This window comes from Lepisosteus platostomus, chromosome 4 (genome assembly GCF_059453375.1).
Source record: "Lepisosteus platostomus isolate fLepPlt1 chromosome 4, fLepPlt1.hap1, whole genome shotgun sequence".
NCBI lineage: Eukaryota > Metazoa > Chordata > Actinopteri > Semionotiformes > Lepisosteidae > Lepisosteus > Lepisosteus platostomus.
In genome coordinates this window covers 67,062,645-67,079,444 of record NC_142614.1, presented here as the reverse complement: position 1 = coordinate 67,079,444, position 16,800 = coordinate 67,062,645, and the positions used below count along the sequence as shown (strand labels likewise).

Here is a 16,800-nt window from a genome sequence, read left to right as displayed (position 1 = left end):
AATCAAGATTTTTATCGTTAATCTAGTAATAATGGGGTGCATATATAATGTGTTTGAGAAATCATGTGAAGTCATGTAGTATTTGTAAAATAAAAACGAATAGAATATAGAGCATCTTCATTTGAAACAAAGAACCGCTGAGGTAATTAAAAGACACAATATTGGCACTGCCACCACCCTGATCCCCCAGTATACTCCCAGCACCCCATTTTACTGTTTCACAGTATGCAGTTGCTATCCAGAGTCTTTATCAGCTAGAAATGCTCACTTTCCTCAGTTGGTCTTCTGCTGCAATTCTCTTAAAAGTAGTTAAAGTGACAAAACAACATCTCTGTTAGGTTTGTGTTCCTGAAATAAATTACAATTTCTTTATATAAACTGTAAACTGCATGTATACAGGGGAATCTGAGTAAGAGGACTGCAAATGAAAGCTTCTAAAAGCAGCACAAAAGGTTTAAGATTGAAACGGCATATTTTTTAATAATATGAAACTTAATTAATGTTAGATAGTGTATTGATTTCTTTTTTTTTAACTTTTTGTTCTATGCACAATTATATTTATTTTTTCTGTTAATATGTTTGTGTATGAAAGGGACAACTCAATTAAAAATACAAGATGATTGTCGTAACTGGATATTTTTGCGAAGTAATGGTTATATGTGTTATAACTTATATATTTATATATTTATTTGTTTATCTGATCAAAACTTTTTGAAGGTCTTTTTGTACGTTTTTGTCTGATTTGTTCAGTGCTCATACTTATTTGTCTTTCATCTTAATGTGGGCTTTACTAATACTGTAAGGTAAATCATATTTCTTTTTCGTGGAACATCTTTGGGCACTCATGATGCTTGTGTGTGATTCATTGGGTATATACAGTGTATAGTGGTATTTACATTTCTAGATATGTATAACAACTTGAAGTGAAACCTCACTGCTAACGAAACTTGCTGTAAATATTAACCGTACACAACTGAAAATACACATACTGTACTGTGTACTTAAAGTGTTCACGCACACCTTCAATGCAGTGTTAGATATTCAATTAAAGTTTTCTTTTGTTTTTGCACCTATTCTGAAAGTGATTTGGAATAAATATTTTTAAGCATTTAGTTGAGGATAAAGAAATACTATCTGCAGCTTAATCCTCAAAAGTAATTTTCTGCTAAAGACCTTTTTGTCATCAGCAAACTAAAATGACAGTCTCCTGTTCATAAATGGTTGCTTCTTTTTTGTATTAATTTTCTTTGTGTTTTTTCAATTTTGGGGAAAAATTTTTTTAGATAGGATACAAGGCAATAAAATCTAAAATAGGACTTAGTTTTTAAATGGATCAAAACAGTAACATTTTATAAAAAGTGTCAGTATCCTGAAATCCTGCTTTCTGCACTTAGGACTGGATATTGACTTTATGTGGAAACAGTGAGAGGTTGATTTAAATATTAAAATGTAGTTTTGTTAAATATTTGTCATTGTTTTTGCTTTAAACAATAATATTCTAAACAGCTTATAAGTGAGTTTGCTGAAGCCAAAACGTTTTTGCAAAAAGAAGATATCAAAGAGCTTTTCCTTAATTAACAAACAAAAAACTGTTTCATTTCTGAAGAATTCTTATGCCTTTCTTGATTAATTTGAGGCTCCAGGTAGCAGCTTTGAGCACACTGAGACAGGCAGTGTCTCATTAACAGTGCAATAGATAGTAGAAAGAATGTTTTCTGACATTTTAGTAATTATTGCAGTCTCACATTTGCTGTCTTTAAAACATTTGGCTGTTAAAATTTAAAAAATAATTTATTTAAAAATGTATACCCAGAATAATGGGAAAAGACTAATGTTTGTGTAAAGTATTTTAAGTAATCTTCTTTACAGTTATAGTTATGCATACTTTACTTAATAGTTTAGAGTATACTCACTAATTAACTAGTTAAAAATAGTTAACAATAGTTGACAATAGTACCTAATGAAAAGAGCACAAATTAAGGTTTGCTCTTATTATTAATATCATGCACAATAATTACAATAATATTGACTATTTGGAGCACCCAGGGATAACCTATAAAAGTAGGAGAAAGTGGAGAATACAAATTCTCTTAAATTCCAGTTTATTGTGCTTTTTTTTTCAAGAGAAGGAAAATTAGTATAGAAGTTTTAGAGCACAATGTTTTGCACTGACTTTATATGTAAGTGAGCCTTTCATGCTGTATTTATATTTGACTATTCTGCAGTTTTTAGTAAAATGTGTCTTCAGGCAAGGCCTGTTAAAACAAGTCTTTCGGTGGTTAACAGTAAAGAAAGTTACAAAGTCGTAGGCCACATTTAAAGTGTTCATGTAAAATCCAGTTGCTTTTTGCTTGTTTGCTTTTCTTGAAATGCTACAGAAAGCAGGTTTTTGTGATTTACTGTAGGCCTGTTTAAACCCTTTCGTGCAAGTGATTGAGTCTTTCTGCAGAACACACACGACGGGTGTTCCTTGCAGTTGCTTGCAGCTTAGATTTAAGGCAGAACAGGTATAGTTCTCTAAAGGTGTTTCCTTTGCCCAGTCAGTTCAGATGGAAAACTGTGATCTTTTGCTGCGTGCTTCTATGATTAAGACTTTGCTGCTTTTTGCACCAGGAGATTGGTTCGTAAGATGGTCACAAAACTATGGTCTATAAAATTGATATCGTCACAAAAGTGGCACCAGAACATTTATCCTGTTGAGCCTCATTGTTGCTGTACAGAAGGAGCTACCTGGGCTTCAAAGTAGTGATCTTGATGTGCAGTACAGGGCCTGGCAATGTGGCACAGTGAAAGTGGCCATTGCTATTGTCATTTCATTGTCGTCATTGTATTGATAGGTCATATCATAAAAAACAATGTTGTATTTAATGTGTATACATATACTTTCATATCTGTGTGTGTATCCCCAGTTTACTACTCCTCTCTGTCTTCTACACCCACTTTTCCAGCCCATTACATTTTTCATAAATGAAAAAAAGGATTCTAATACTACCTAGATGTATGTAGAGGAGGAATTAAAATAGAGAAATGATGGATTTGAACTCGCCTTGTGATTTGTTTTATTTTGATGTTATAAGTACAATACTAATATCAGATATAATTGTTTCCATACGGAAGTTATGTACAGTATACTTTGATGTACCAAAGTAGATCCGATTATAAGGCCGATCAGAGTTGTAACTGAATAATTAAAAATACACCTGCATCTATTATTGACACAATCGGAAGGGCACTGTTGTCTAGTGCTTTCAGCCTCACGTCACAGAATGCTGATCCTAAAGAGAAAAATGCTGTGTATTAAACTGTGCCTTAACAGAAGGATCAGATACAGTACTTCGGTCTTCTATTTAAAACAAACATGGACGATTACCACTTAGTATCTGTCACCTGCTTTCTGTACTTCACACACCAGATATACATTTCCAAAATAAACCTATCCGTTTTTTTTTCTTTTCAGAATATTTTTGCTGTCACACGGATTATAGCCTGTCTCTGTGGCGTATAAATTGTGTTCTGTTGGAAAGTCTATAAGTGTGTAGAAACTTGGCCACAGAGCGGACGCAGATTAAACTGCCTTTCCCTGGGCAAAGAAGGCACACAATTCACCTTCAGACCTGAGGCCACTGTGGGGGAAGAGCAAATAAAATATTTAAAGGGATTAAGAATAAAGAAAGCACCATGTAGAAGGCGAAGTTGGAGGCTTTTCATCTTTGATTTAATTTTTTTAAAGAATAAATTTCCAACTTACATATTGAAAGACATCTCTTGTCATGATCCATGAGAATTAACATTTATTTCAAAAATGTTAATTATAAAGAACTTGGTATGTTCGTATGTATACCATGCTTCATGTACCACATACTGTATATCTCTCCACTCGAATTCCAAGAATTGGGATTTTCAGTTTCCAGGAATTAAGTTTTTTTTCCTTTAAATTCTTTTGTTCCAAATAGCCTTTGTTTTTATTCTTGACTTTTCCTCGTTTCGGATTGTTTTCATATAACAGGTTTTTCTTTTCCTTGCAGTGCTGGCAATATTTGTAATGGGTGTAACATCATATAATGATCATCTATGTCAATCACAAGTGAAACGATCATTCCTGTGAAAAGAATAAGGAGTGGAAATGTCTCTCTGTTGACTTTGTATGGTCAGGCTGCAATACATTAATGCAATGTCACATTCACTCTTTTGCCAGTTTGTAATCTGAAGACGGTGACTGTGTATTTAACCCTGTTGGTTAGAAAATTAGATATCCTTATAGCCCTTATATTCTTCAGAATAGCTGCATACTGTCGCGCGGTGACATGCAATGAGGCATATGCACACCTCATTATTTGTTGATTCGTTTCTGGATATTTAGATCCTTAGACAAATTGCTTGTGTCACTTGGGGAACAGTGTCTCAAGCCGAAGAACTGCAGATCAGCAGGGGTGTTTCAGGACAATTTGAAGTCCTCTATAAATACACAGGCACACACACAGCCATTCAGTGTGAACGGTTGTGTTTTGCTGTCTACTCCACTAACTCCATGGAAGCCAAGGTCTATATAATAAAGCTGCTTATTTTGAATGCACTGGACTAAGTCCTGACATAATTTTATTTTGACTGATAGAAAAACTACTACTTACCCCAGCGTCTTCGTGGGTTATGCTGCATTAGCGCTTAATTCACTTAGAATATAGACATTGTTTGCTTTACACAGAGCTTTCTAGATTTGGATTTTTGAAGAAGATTAACTGTTGGGTGTATTATATACATGCAGTGTCTTACAAACAACACTTTTTAACGTTGTCTAAATGGTACACAAGCGATCCAATGGCTTTTCTCAGTAAGTCAAAACATTGCACTGGTAATACTTACATGTTATATAGTATTACAGAGCTTTTTCTCTGCACTCGGCAATCAGATGACTGGTGGTCAGCAAAACTTTTCCCATAAACATGAAAATAAAGAAGTTTCAGGGATGTTCTTGGAATGGCAAAGATGGAGAAGTATAAAGAGTTTGGTCCTGATAACAATGCTTGGAAGAGTGACGGTTAGCCAGCAAGAGAATGAGAACATACACAGGAAAGACAAAATTTTCTGAATTTCACAATTTCCGAGCAGTAAGTATGAGACTGCAGTGAGTCCCTCTGTCTGACCTCATCATCTGACCTGCCATCCTTACTGCCTCTTTCCAGGATGAATCGGTGCTTTGTAATCTTCAAAAATATATCGCTGTTACATGATGTAGTAGGAATAATCTGTGACAGGAAAATTCCTAGAAAGTTAAAGTGCAAAATGTACAAGACTGTGATTAGACCTGTACTACTATATGGAGCTGAATGCTTGGCAGTTGGAAAGAGGGAAGAGAACTTGATGAGAAGAACTGAAATGAGGATGTTGAGATGGATTCTACAGATTTCAATGAAGGATAAGATCAGAAATGAAGAAATCCGTAGACGATGTAGGGTGGTGGATGTGGTTGAGAAGATGCGAGAGGCGAGGTTACGGTGGTATGGACATATCATGAGGAGGGACGTGGAGGAAGTAACAAAGAGGGTAATGGAATTTGAGGTGGAAGGTAACAGAAGAAGAGGCAGGCCTAGAAAGAGATGGAGGTATGTGAAGTGAGTGAGGAAGATGTGCTCGACAGAGACAAGTGGAGAAGAGCAACCAAAGAAGCTGACCCCAGGACAGTCTGGGACTAAGGCTGTGAAAAAGAAGAAGAAGAAGAAGAAGAAGAAGAAGAAGAAGTTACATGATGTAGTTTACTACTTTTGTGTGTGATTACTGTATATATGTGTGTTTGCATTTTCATCTTTAGGGTTTGAGGTCCTGAAGCCTTTGGTAAAAGATCCTATACAGTATATTATTATTTACTCTGCATAACAAAATGTCTTGGTTTTGATTGTTCCGTACAAAATGCATTTTCCTGCTGTAGAAGGTTCTCGACCCTGTGTTCCTGCACTCTACCATAGAGTCCCCTTTTTCAATTTCCTGAGTCCTAGTTTGTTAGGGTTTCTGTGTTTAGGTTAAAATCGTAAACTTAAACACACTTCTGTTGGTTTTGGAACATCAGAGCACACTGTATGTGCTTTTCATTCAGTCTACCACCAAACGTTTATCGTTCTGTGCTTCTCTTTAATAAGGCATGTTGTCTGATGTTTTTTTAAGAAAAAAAAACTCTTGTGTTGATTTTACTCTGAACAAACTAAATCTGAGTGTTATACAAACCACTAATGGAATCCTGTAGATGAAACTGTGGGGGGAAAATAAATCAAAAGCCATCGATATTTTAATTCTTTTTTTTCGTAACCATAATCCTAAGGTTTGGATGTATGAACGGCTTTTTCAATGCAGTAAAGCGGTGCTGACAGAAACAGTGCTTGTTCATCACTTGGCCTGGACAGTGCTTTAGGAGATCTCTGAGGAGTACAGAATTGCTGTTGGAAGTAGTGCTGTTCGACTAGTACATGACACTCATCTGTCTGTACCCAAATTTCTGAAGCAGTGCCCCAGTATGGTGATTGGAGAGACTGCTGTAGGAGACTACTGTCCTTTGAATGAGATATCAAGTTCAGGTCCTGGTTGCTTGGTCATTACAGAATCCCTGACAGTTTTCATGAGAATAGGGGTTTAAACCCTGGCTTCCTACTTCACTGTGGATTCACACAATCTGCCCTCCATAAAGTTCTCCTTAAATTCAGTTTGGATTCTCTCTTTTCTACTTGAAACTCCATAAAGGGGCTGCTGGTGCATAAAGGATGCTGGATTTTAGTAGTGAATGGTTCCGACAGTGTATGTTTTGGGCTTTGGGAAAACTTTGGGATGAAAAATGCTTTAATCATTTTAATTTATAATTCACTCCATTCTTCATGAGTGCATGAAAATGTAGACTTTAAAAACTGAAATTGAATCTACAAAAGAAACACTGAATTAATGTATTCTCCACACTTATGTGTCATATGTCTTCCCCTTTTCACCCTTTTGTTACTTGTAGTTGTATTTTGTAGGGTTTGTAGGTAACTCAACAAAAAATACTAAATTTAATCATAAAATTAAACTATTTCAAATTATTACTAATCCTGGACTAAGTGTTAATTTAGATAAATAATTCTGGGACTTTTGCTAAGCACTGTCTGTGAAACTGAAATATTTTTAAATTCCTACTCAACAAGCTGTGCATTAAAAACACAGCACATTAAAACTGCTTTTGATTATTAACAAATTATTTTTGAAAGCTACATCAGCCTATTGAAGTGCAAATATGTATTCTAGGGAATGTGTGTAGAATGAAAATTGAGATTGAAATAGAGATATTAGTCTGAGTTTGTCTGGGGAAAAAATAAAAAAATATTTTCTTTCTATGTAACTAGTATTTTTATATTGTGGAAATGTACTCTTTCTTGCACTTCGTTCTTACTTTACAAAACACATTTTGTTTTTCTTGGTGCTGTGTTGTGTGCATTTCAAGGTAAAAGTAGGGTAATTTCAGAAATGTATTGCAAAGAAAAACGTATATATGCTAAAGTACTTGTAGCACTACACAAAAACACAAAACATTACGCCACACACAGTAATAGTTTACATGGACTATATTTCAAAATTAATCAGGTACAATCAATATCAAATACATAACATTAACAATATTCTGATCATCTTACTACATATACTTGCCAAAGTGGCTGTATGAGTCTTTCATATTAGTTAAATATTGTTCGATTTTAAATTAATATTGTAAAAATTAAAGTTGACTGAATTTTGGATTATTTGTGGTAAAAATGTCCCATTTAAATAAGTGTTTTTTTTAAGGGGGCCAAACTTATTGAGTTATGGCTTTCATGTTCACAAGACATCCATGTCGCATGCCCATTCAATAATAATACTTCACTTCAACTATATTAATAAAGAACAGAATTTTATAATTTATTTGTGATCACTTTTCAGCAAAGTCAAAGCACTGTACAATATCAAACATAATACACAGCAGAAACTGAAAGTGGAGAAAAGAATAGCATAGCAAACTATGTGAAACCCAGAGTATAGCTAAATTAATTATAATGAACTTAAGTAAAATAGAGAGAGGTTTTTAAGAGACTTTAGAAAATGTCAGCAGTCGCAGAGACTCAAATGGATTTGGACAGTTAGTTTTACAGATGCAGCGCTGAGAGTGTAAAGGCTCTATCTCCCATTGTGTGGAGCCTGGCAGAATAAGAAGGCCTAAATCATCAGGTCTCGGATGGAGAGCTGGACTGTACTCATGCAATAAATCTTTAAAATAATCTAGAGCTAGACAATTCACTGCCTTATATGTGAGCAGAAGAACCTCAAAGTCCACTATAAATTTCACGGAGAGCCAATGCAATTTACGGAGAATGGGAATTATATGCTGATGTTAATGCAGAGTATGTTTACTTAGCAGATGAGCAGAAGAATTCTTGGTTTACTGAAGCTTATTCAGTACTTTAGAAGATTACCACATTAGGAAAGTTATTGTAGTTGTCAAATATTGATAAAATAATACATTTCAAATAAGTACCTCAGATTTAGATGGACCAAGAGTCTTAACCAACAATTGTTACCTATGTGAAAGAAATATACCCTCGTGATGTTCTTCAGACACACTTCAAATAATAATAACTCATCATGTATTATTTGAGGACTTACACAAAAGTAACTCCTTGGTTTCAAACTTCCAGCACGTGTTTGATTTCAGCATCGACAGCAACAACAATGAAACCATCAGAGTTATAAAATTTGTGTATGGAGCCTCTGAGCATACCCTCGGTTGAGTCACCAGTTAAGCTAAAGAAACTTACGTCTCCACCAGTGAAATGCAGAAACTGCAGCATTCGATTGATTTGATTGATTGGGTGTACAAGTACATCTGAATGTTATCACGAAACCCAGGCCTGTGATGAAGAATAATCTAGCCAAGAAGCAACATGTGAATCCTAAACACTAAAGGTCCCAGAACAGAACCCTGTGGAGTACACTGAATAAATGGGACAGCATCGGCTTTAAACCAGTCAAATATTTTTGAAATGGCTCCTGATGGCCTTTATTCACTGTGTTATCTGCAGTAACATTCTGCTGTTTGGAAGTACGTTGGAAGCCTTTGTACAGTAACTATATGGAGGCCTCCTGAGATAAGGAGCTAATCCTTAGAAAACATTCAGTTGTAGTCACGTGCATAATTTAAGGCAAATATAAATTGAGACCTGTATGTAAATGGTCAACTTCCAGAAGTTAAGGGATAATTAAAAAGCTGTGTGGACCACCGCAGTGTCCATTATAAAGACATTTAAGGTTAGAGGTATAGTGGCACCAGAGATGAGAAGAGGGTGCAATGTATCTTTCTCACAGAGTGGTTTGGGAGGAAACCATAAATTTGCAGGCACAGCAAACTGCCATCTCCAGGATACAAAGTGTCAAAAACTGCCTTTTGGCATCACCTGTATGAATATGGATGTGTTATGTTATGGACATGCTTATCAATATTATGCTTTTTAGAAAAATGGTGAAAACACTGAAACACTGTCTAGGGGACTCTTATGTTTTTGGGTTTTTTGCATCTGCACGTTGTGGAGCCCTTGTTAAGGTATACAGTAAGGAGTCATGAACACTCTGACAAGTAACAGGACATTTTGACCAAATATGTAATTTTCTCTACTCCCTATATTCTCTTCACTGAATATAATTCCTTACATTTGTATAGCACTTTTCTGGACACTCCACTCAAAGCACTTTACAGGTAATGGGGACTCCCCCTCCACCACCACCAGTGTACAGCATCCACCTGGATGACAATGTCCCCATCACTATACTGGGGTATTAGGACCAACATGGACCGCAGGGTGAGCGCCCCCTGCTGGCCCCACTAACCTCTTACAGCAGCAACCTTAGTCTTTCCCAGGAGGTCTCCCAACCAAATCCTAGCCAGGCTCACATGTTCTGAGCTTCAGTGGGTCGCCAGTTATCAGTTTCAGGATGACATTGCTGCTATCCATTCCAGATGAGAATATACAAAACACTAACACAGATCTAAATAAATGTGAAATTCACTGCCTGACTGAGGAACCTCACAGAGATAGGTGTATTCTGAAATCTTGTCAGCCACTGTTATGGCACACAGACAGAGGTCCCCCAGCTAATTGTGTTGTTCAGTCAAGTAATTCTGTGCACCTAAACTAATTTAGGTTTGCCACATTTTTTGAGGTTTTGAATAGTTATGCAATCATACCTTTTCCATTTTTCTTTGTTTTTTAATATTTATGGGTTTTCTTTGCTTTTGATTTGTGCTTTTTGCTCTGCTTCTATACATAAATATTAATTGCTACTTTAAAGTGTTAAGACTGCAAGTTTTAAAACAACAAAAATGTGGAAAAGGTGCAAGGGTGCTTTTTCAAGGCACTGTGCAGACAATAAATTTGTACTTTTTTTTTCTTTTATTCAAAGACTTGCTGATTATGCTGTTCTGGAGCAAGAATTGTTACATGAGCCAGCCTACTTATAGGAAGTAAAAGAGATCACTGGGAAATTTGTACTTTACAACTCTGATGCTTGTTTAGTAAAAAGGCAAATGTAAAAAAAAAGGTTTAAATACACAACACAGTTAAGAGTTGGCACAATTAATTTAGAGATTAATGTCTTATGAGTTGAACTCGAGCTTCTTAATGTCGTGTAGTAATAAACTAACATTTAGGAGCTACCACTCTGATGATATTGTGTGTGTTACATTGCAAAGGATAGCACAGGAATAGAGGCGAGTAGCAGTACTTAGCTTACATTGTACCATGCGGTCAGAGTGTGCATGATGATCCTATTCTGTATTTTTATTTTTTTTTCCCCAGGAAACTATACATCATAATTGCTATTGTTCATGGATCCTGTTTTTAATAAGTCATTAAGCATGCTTCCTAACAACAACAGCCTCCCTCAGTCTAATTTCTCACTGGATAATGTTTCAATGCACTACAGAGTTTTTTTCATTGTTTTAACAAAGGCCTAAGCACCTGTCTTTTATGATGTTGTCTTAGGCATTTTGCACAACCTACACTGTGATTTATTCATGAAAAATAATATTGTGTTGACGCCTCTGTCATACAGTAGCTCAACCAGTGAAGGCATTTGCTGAAAGTCGGGGCTATTTCATTTGCCATGTGTAACCCGTTCCTTCAAAACAGCAGCGAACAGCTGTTCCAGGAATTCTGGGGTTGGGTGGGTTGGAGGTGGACAATGTATCCTTGTCTTGGGATGTTTCAGGAGCCTGTAAGCTTGCAGTTATGTCATTGAGAGTTGCACTTCTTCTGTAACTGGTGCTGCCTCTTCCTGTAGGGAGTATGGAACAAGCTGCCCAGTCATATTATTGAAGCCAGCGCCCTTTATCTTTTCAATCAGGACAAGAGGCAGTTCCTTTCTGAAAGAAATGTCCAAGTATAAAACAAGCTAACCAACCATGTTGTTGAAGTTGATATCCTGGCATTTTCACGCAATTGTAGATGAGATCTTTGGTTCTGTTAAGTACTTACTACGATCTGTGCTAGTTACCAAATGTCCTCTTCTTGTTTGTAACCATTTTTTTTTCTTGTGCTTTATCTGCATTATGTTCTTATAATGTAAATAGCAAATATCAAATTAAATTGAAAGTATGTGTTTGTTGGAGTGGTATATATGCAGTCATCTTTCTCCTTTCCTAGTTAAAGGGTTGATGAGTCCACAGAATTTGTAATACTGTGTTGTTCCATCACTGTTTGCTGAAAAACATTGCTTGGATGTTTGAAGTTTAGGCTGTATATGAAAGAATTCTTGTAATACGTGAGAATTGTGGTCTATCTGTGTAGGGCATCAGTAAAGAAAATAATTGGATATTGTTTCTTTTGTTAGTGTAAGTTAAAATAAACTCTTAGACGCTTTTCTGTATTATTTTCCTTTAGCTTTTGAGCTCTAATTCATCACCTTTGTCTCTTCATTACTTTTGAAAATGCGTTACTGTACTGTAATCTTTGTTAAAGAACATTTCCTTGGGTTAGAAGGCAAAAGGAACTGACTATTTGTGAGTACAGCTTAATTGTTTCATTTTTTTTTTCTCCCAGGCAAAACAGATAGAGGGTCCTATTCATATGGAAGAGATTCTAACTTACAAGGTTGCCACCAGGTAAGCAATATGATTTAAATCAGAATTTCTGGTAGTGACAGATAAGTGTCAGTGCCAGACTGAAACTTCAGATATGTTAATTAAACAGGATTTTTTTCTCTTCTATTTTACTTTTCTCACATTACAAGAAGTGTCCGTGTTCAGACTTTTGTTAAAGTTAAAGGGAGGGGAGGTTAAAAATGTCTTTGCCTTCATATTTATTTATCACCACTGTGCAGAACTCCATGTAGCATGAATGCAGCCACATTTCTACTTAACCGCGTACATTGGTACTTTTGAGTTCTGTTCCTCTTTCATGTGTTTGAACTATCTCTCGATATCCTTAGGAGCAAATTAATAGCCGTCTTTCCATGCTTTTGGTTCATGTCACATTCATCAGATGGCTGATGTAATATAGTTTGTGTATCAGGTATGAAAAGTGGACATAAGAAATTATGTATGGTATGGTGATGAATATTATATCTTGGCTTCATCATTTCAATGGCAATGAATGACTTTAAACTCCAGATGTAGGCTCTTTATTATGCCATGAGGGGCTGTGCTGTAGAAGTCAAGTCCTCTTTAATGGGGACTCAGAAACTTAATTGATTTTTTTTTATTTCAGAAATGATCATTTTCTTCGTGTATTTGGGGAGTTGGAAAACAGTAAATCTGCTTGTTTGTGCCTTGCTACATTTTTACATCTTGCACATAATTTCAGGCAAAATAAAATGCCAGAACAATGCAAACTCATTAATTATGTATAATAACTGGATTTGCAGTTCTTTTAAAAGTAGGCAAATATGCTAAAATAACAAATTACAATTTCAACTTCTCTTTCCTTGCTGCTGACAAGAATGTTTTTTGCGTTCACAGATTTGTGATGAACATTTTTGTAATGCTGATCTCATAATATTGTTTTTAAAAAGCTTGGTTTTCAGGGATTAAGTTTTGAAAATCACCTCCAGCTTGTCCTTGTGTGTCCTCTTATTGGATTCGAAACATTTTGGACATGAGTATATTCCACTTGGTGAAACTAGGGAAGGTGAAACGTCAGCAGTAAGTCACTGTGAGGGAAGTTTAGAAGAAAACCTCTTCTTGTCTCAGGAAAGGGTACAGTGTGTTTCCATTGTGTGAAATGAAGTCTGAAGGCCAAAGGTTCTTGTCATTTATGAAAAATTATCATGCTTTGAAATTAATCTCTTTTGACAGCTGACAAGACAGAGCCATCAAAGGACAGGCACATTTGTGTGATTGACGTAACTATACGGGATATGTCTAACGAAAAACATAGATCTACAGTGCAGTGGGAATTCCACTGAGGTTTTGATATGAAATCATTCTCCAGAGTCTTCTGGCTCTACTACTTACAGAAATGCTTTCTTTCTGAAGCACACAGCTTTCATCAGAGCAGGACTTGGCAGACGGTGTTTTACCTCATTTACCCCAATTTCTGGTCCTTCTTGCAAGCATGACCTTCTGTTATATTTTTACACCATACTTTCAGGGGCTTTTGAGGGTATAATCAATGTGCTAGCCCTATACAATAAGAATATCATAGTAGACCAAAATATATCATAACATTTTGGCATAGATGTATTGTGTTAGTAGATGTATTTTTCATTCAGGAATTAGGAATTAAGGAACATAGTCCCTAGCCACAACAGAATTGACAGTATATTCCTTATGGAGAGAATTCTAGCATATCAGCCAAGAGCCTGGGAATTAAAAATGGAAAAATAAAGGCCAGAGCAGTAGGTGACAAACGTGTTATGTAAACTTGGGCCAGCAGTGCCCAATTTTCAGACACCATTAAATATAAATATAAAATCTTTAATATTTCCAGCATATTACATAATATGGGTCACAAACTGCTGTGAAACCTGTACACTTATTCCCTTTTTTTCTGCAGTTGTAATTTTTCAGTGCATAAAATAAAGCACTTGTGTTTCTTGGTGCTTATAATTCTCAGAATTTCTCTTTGCAGTTATGTTATGTTAAAGTTATCAACTCACTATTTAAAGAAAGCTCTTCTTCACCAATTCATTTAGTTTACTAGATTACATTTAATAACCTTTACTTACTGTATTTATTACATTTGGTAAAGGAGTTCTGTTGACAGCTCTTCTTAGAATGCCATTAATTCACCTGAGGTTTTTGCTGTTACTTTCAGTTTATTGTATTCGGTACACAATAAGATATCACTGCTAAGTGTAGTTTAATATCCAAAGCCTGAACTCCAGTGGTTTAATGTGGCTACAAACATTATCTGGATTCACCTAAAATACCCTGAAATAAAAAGACTCCACTGTTTTTAAAACGATACAGCTGTTTCTCTGAAAGTGTGTACTGCCTTAGGTGTCATTCCACAGCCAATGACAATGCCAATGACCTTGAGCAAAGAAATGACCTTGGTGACTCTTACATTTAAAGGGACTGAGAGGTCACAGGCTTCAAATGTGGTTTTGACAAAGATGATACCTCATACTGTAAACCACATGCTGTACTTTCTGTACTGTACAGAGTGAATAACAAACTGACTCACTCTGCCCTAGCACACACCCTGTTATACTGCAAACCCTCTGTGAGGCCTTTTTAGGAGGAAGTGGACACTAGTCAATGACAATGTTCGCTTAGATGAAAGTGGTTCAGGCCTTTGCACCCTTGTAGTTCGTAGTGGTGAGCTGAAATTTGATAGAAGCTCTGTAAACAAATTGCACACAGCTGAGTGAGGAAGTACAGACCTTACTCTGGGATTACTTTTTTTTACCCAGTGGGAAAAACTCACATATTTAGAATTCATTCTCAAGATATTTGAAATCATCAGGTAAAAAAACCCCAGCACACCGTACCGCATCAATCGTAAGTATGTCTCAAATTAGAGTGGAAAACCTTAAAGAAATCCGAAATTCTTTGGCTACTTCTAGGATGCTTTATTAATAGTCTTCTCTACAAAGCATTGGGACTGTGTACTGGCGAGAAGGAATTTGACATTATATAATATTGGTTGTTTGGAATATCGAATTGAGCCAGATTTAAGCACGCGTCTTTGTTCGTTTTGACAGGCGTTCTACGTTGTATTGGTTGTTTCTAGAGGAAGGTGGGATTCACAGGTCTTTGGCAAGAGAGGCTGGGGGCACGGGGGTCCCTCTTGACCTTCAGCTGATCTTGACTAGAGCCTGCCTCGCCCCTACATGCCAGGGAGCTCCCAGACCACTGAGGGAAGAAGCAAGCCACCCACCAGAGCAATAGGCTGAAACTGTCTCCTCTGAAGACATGGAGCAGCAGGAGATGCCATAGAGGCCTAATCCTAAGAAAACAACTGCTGCCAAAATTCGGAATTATATTTGAAGGTGGGAGCAGTGTTGCCTGCCACTTGCGGCCGGCTGATCTCTTTCAAACTGTTGGAAGTCAGGAGACTGGTGCGACTGCTCATGCAGGTCTACAGTAATGACTTCAAGGTTTAGTTTAAGGGGAAAAAAAAATGTTGTTGGAAAACACTTTACTTTTCTGCCGTCACATCTCATGTTTAGTCCCTTTCTGGCTTCCAAAAAGTTTAATTTCAATAACTCCCAGCAAATTGCGTTTTTTAAAAGATATGCCATTAAAACATATTTCAAAAAGCATATCGATATATACACTTTACCTCGTACAAAGGATTTTATTTTTGTTCCTTTTGGTGACTTGGGGAACTGTGAATGCCAGTGCACTATGATTTATTGTTTATTTTTGTGACTGAAATACATTTGGCTGAGAGTCAAGGCCAGCCGGCTACCAGCAGAATGCTCTGAAGAACAGCCTGCGTAAGCAGGAAAAATAAAGAGAATTAAAAAGAAAAATATACACTGAGCAAGTGTATATTTCCATTACGATGCTGCAAAAACACGCAATTTTGCTTCAGCATCAGCTGACCTCAGTGTTGCTGTAATTCCTGTAGCACTCGTTTAACTTCATCTGCTTTCCTTCATAAGGCAGAATTTGTGCCTGCTAATTGGTTTGGCATGTTTAATGATAATTTCATTTATTAGAATTAATTCTGAGGTTTTTAATGTGCATCTTAGGAAATTTTGACATGGAACAAGTAGACTGAATTCAGCTGACATACTTATTTATCCATTCAGTTTAATGTTCCTAATGGCCCGGTGTGCTGTACGCATGAAGGCCAACTTACAAAAACTATACAAGCTACATGGGAGCTGAATTTCATTTTGATCAAATTATCATATTTCATTTAGACCTTAGAACAGTAAAAAACACAACTGTCTAATGCATTTTCATCACACTAAGGCATTCCTCATCTTCTGAGTCTCAGTGTCATTAAGTAGTGTTTTAGCTTCTTGGCAGGTAGCGTCTGTTAACAGTTTTCTTTAATTCCCGTGTCACTGGGGGAATACTATGTTGCCGTTTGGGTCCTGGGACTGTGCGGCTTTCCCATTTTGTATAAATTTGAATGCCTGTTTTTGGAAATTAAGCAACCGCATGCGCATATTTTACCCAACTGCGAAGAAAATCTTACTTCTGTTCACAAGTTAAAAGGTGTTTTCATCTTCCATTTTATGGCGGTGGGTTTCTCTCGTGGGAGGTGGGATTATCAACCTGAATGCTCTTCTGTTCCATCAGCTCAGTGCACTGTGGGGAATGTGCCGAAGCTGCCTGCTCGGGGCAGGACTTCGACACTTTCG

General features: G+C 36.5%; 1 protein-coding gene across 14 annotated transcripts in view; it reads left to right on the top strand.

Annotated features, from left to right (window-relative positions):
• tcf4 (transcription factor 4) overlaps nt 1–16,800 on the top strand; it is a 209,463-nt gene that overhangs the window by 94,066 nt on the left and 98,597 nt on the right. For all 14 annotated transcript variants that reach the window (XR_015936079.1, XM_088630366.1, XM_088630359.1 and 11 more), the window contains one exon: nt 12,078–12,139. Coding sequence is in view for 13 of the 14 variants with exons in the window: in XM_088630366.1 (XP_088486492.1) it covers nt 12,078–12,139 (62 nt within the window). In the remaining variant the exon portion in view is untranslated. The remainder of the gene's footprint in view (nt 1–12,077; nt 12,140–16,800) is intronic.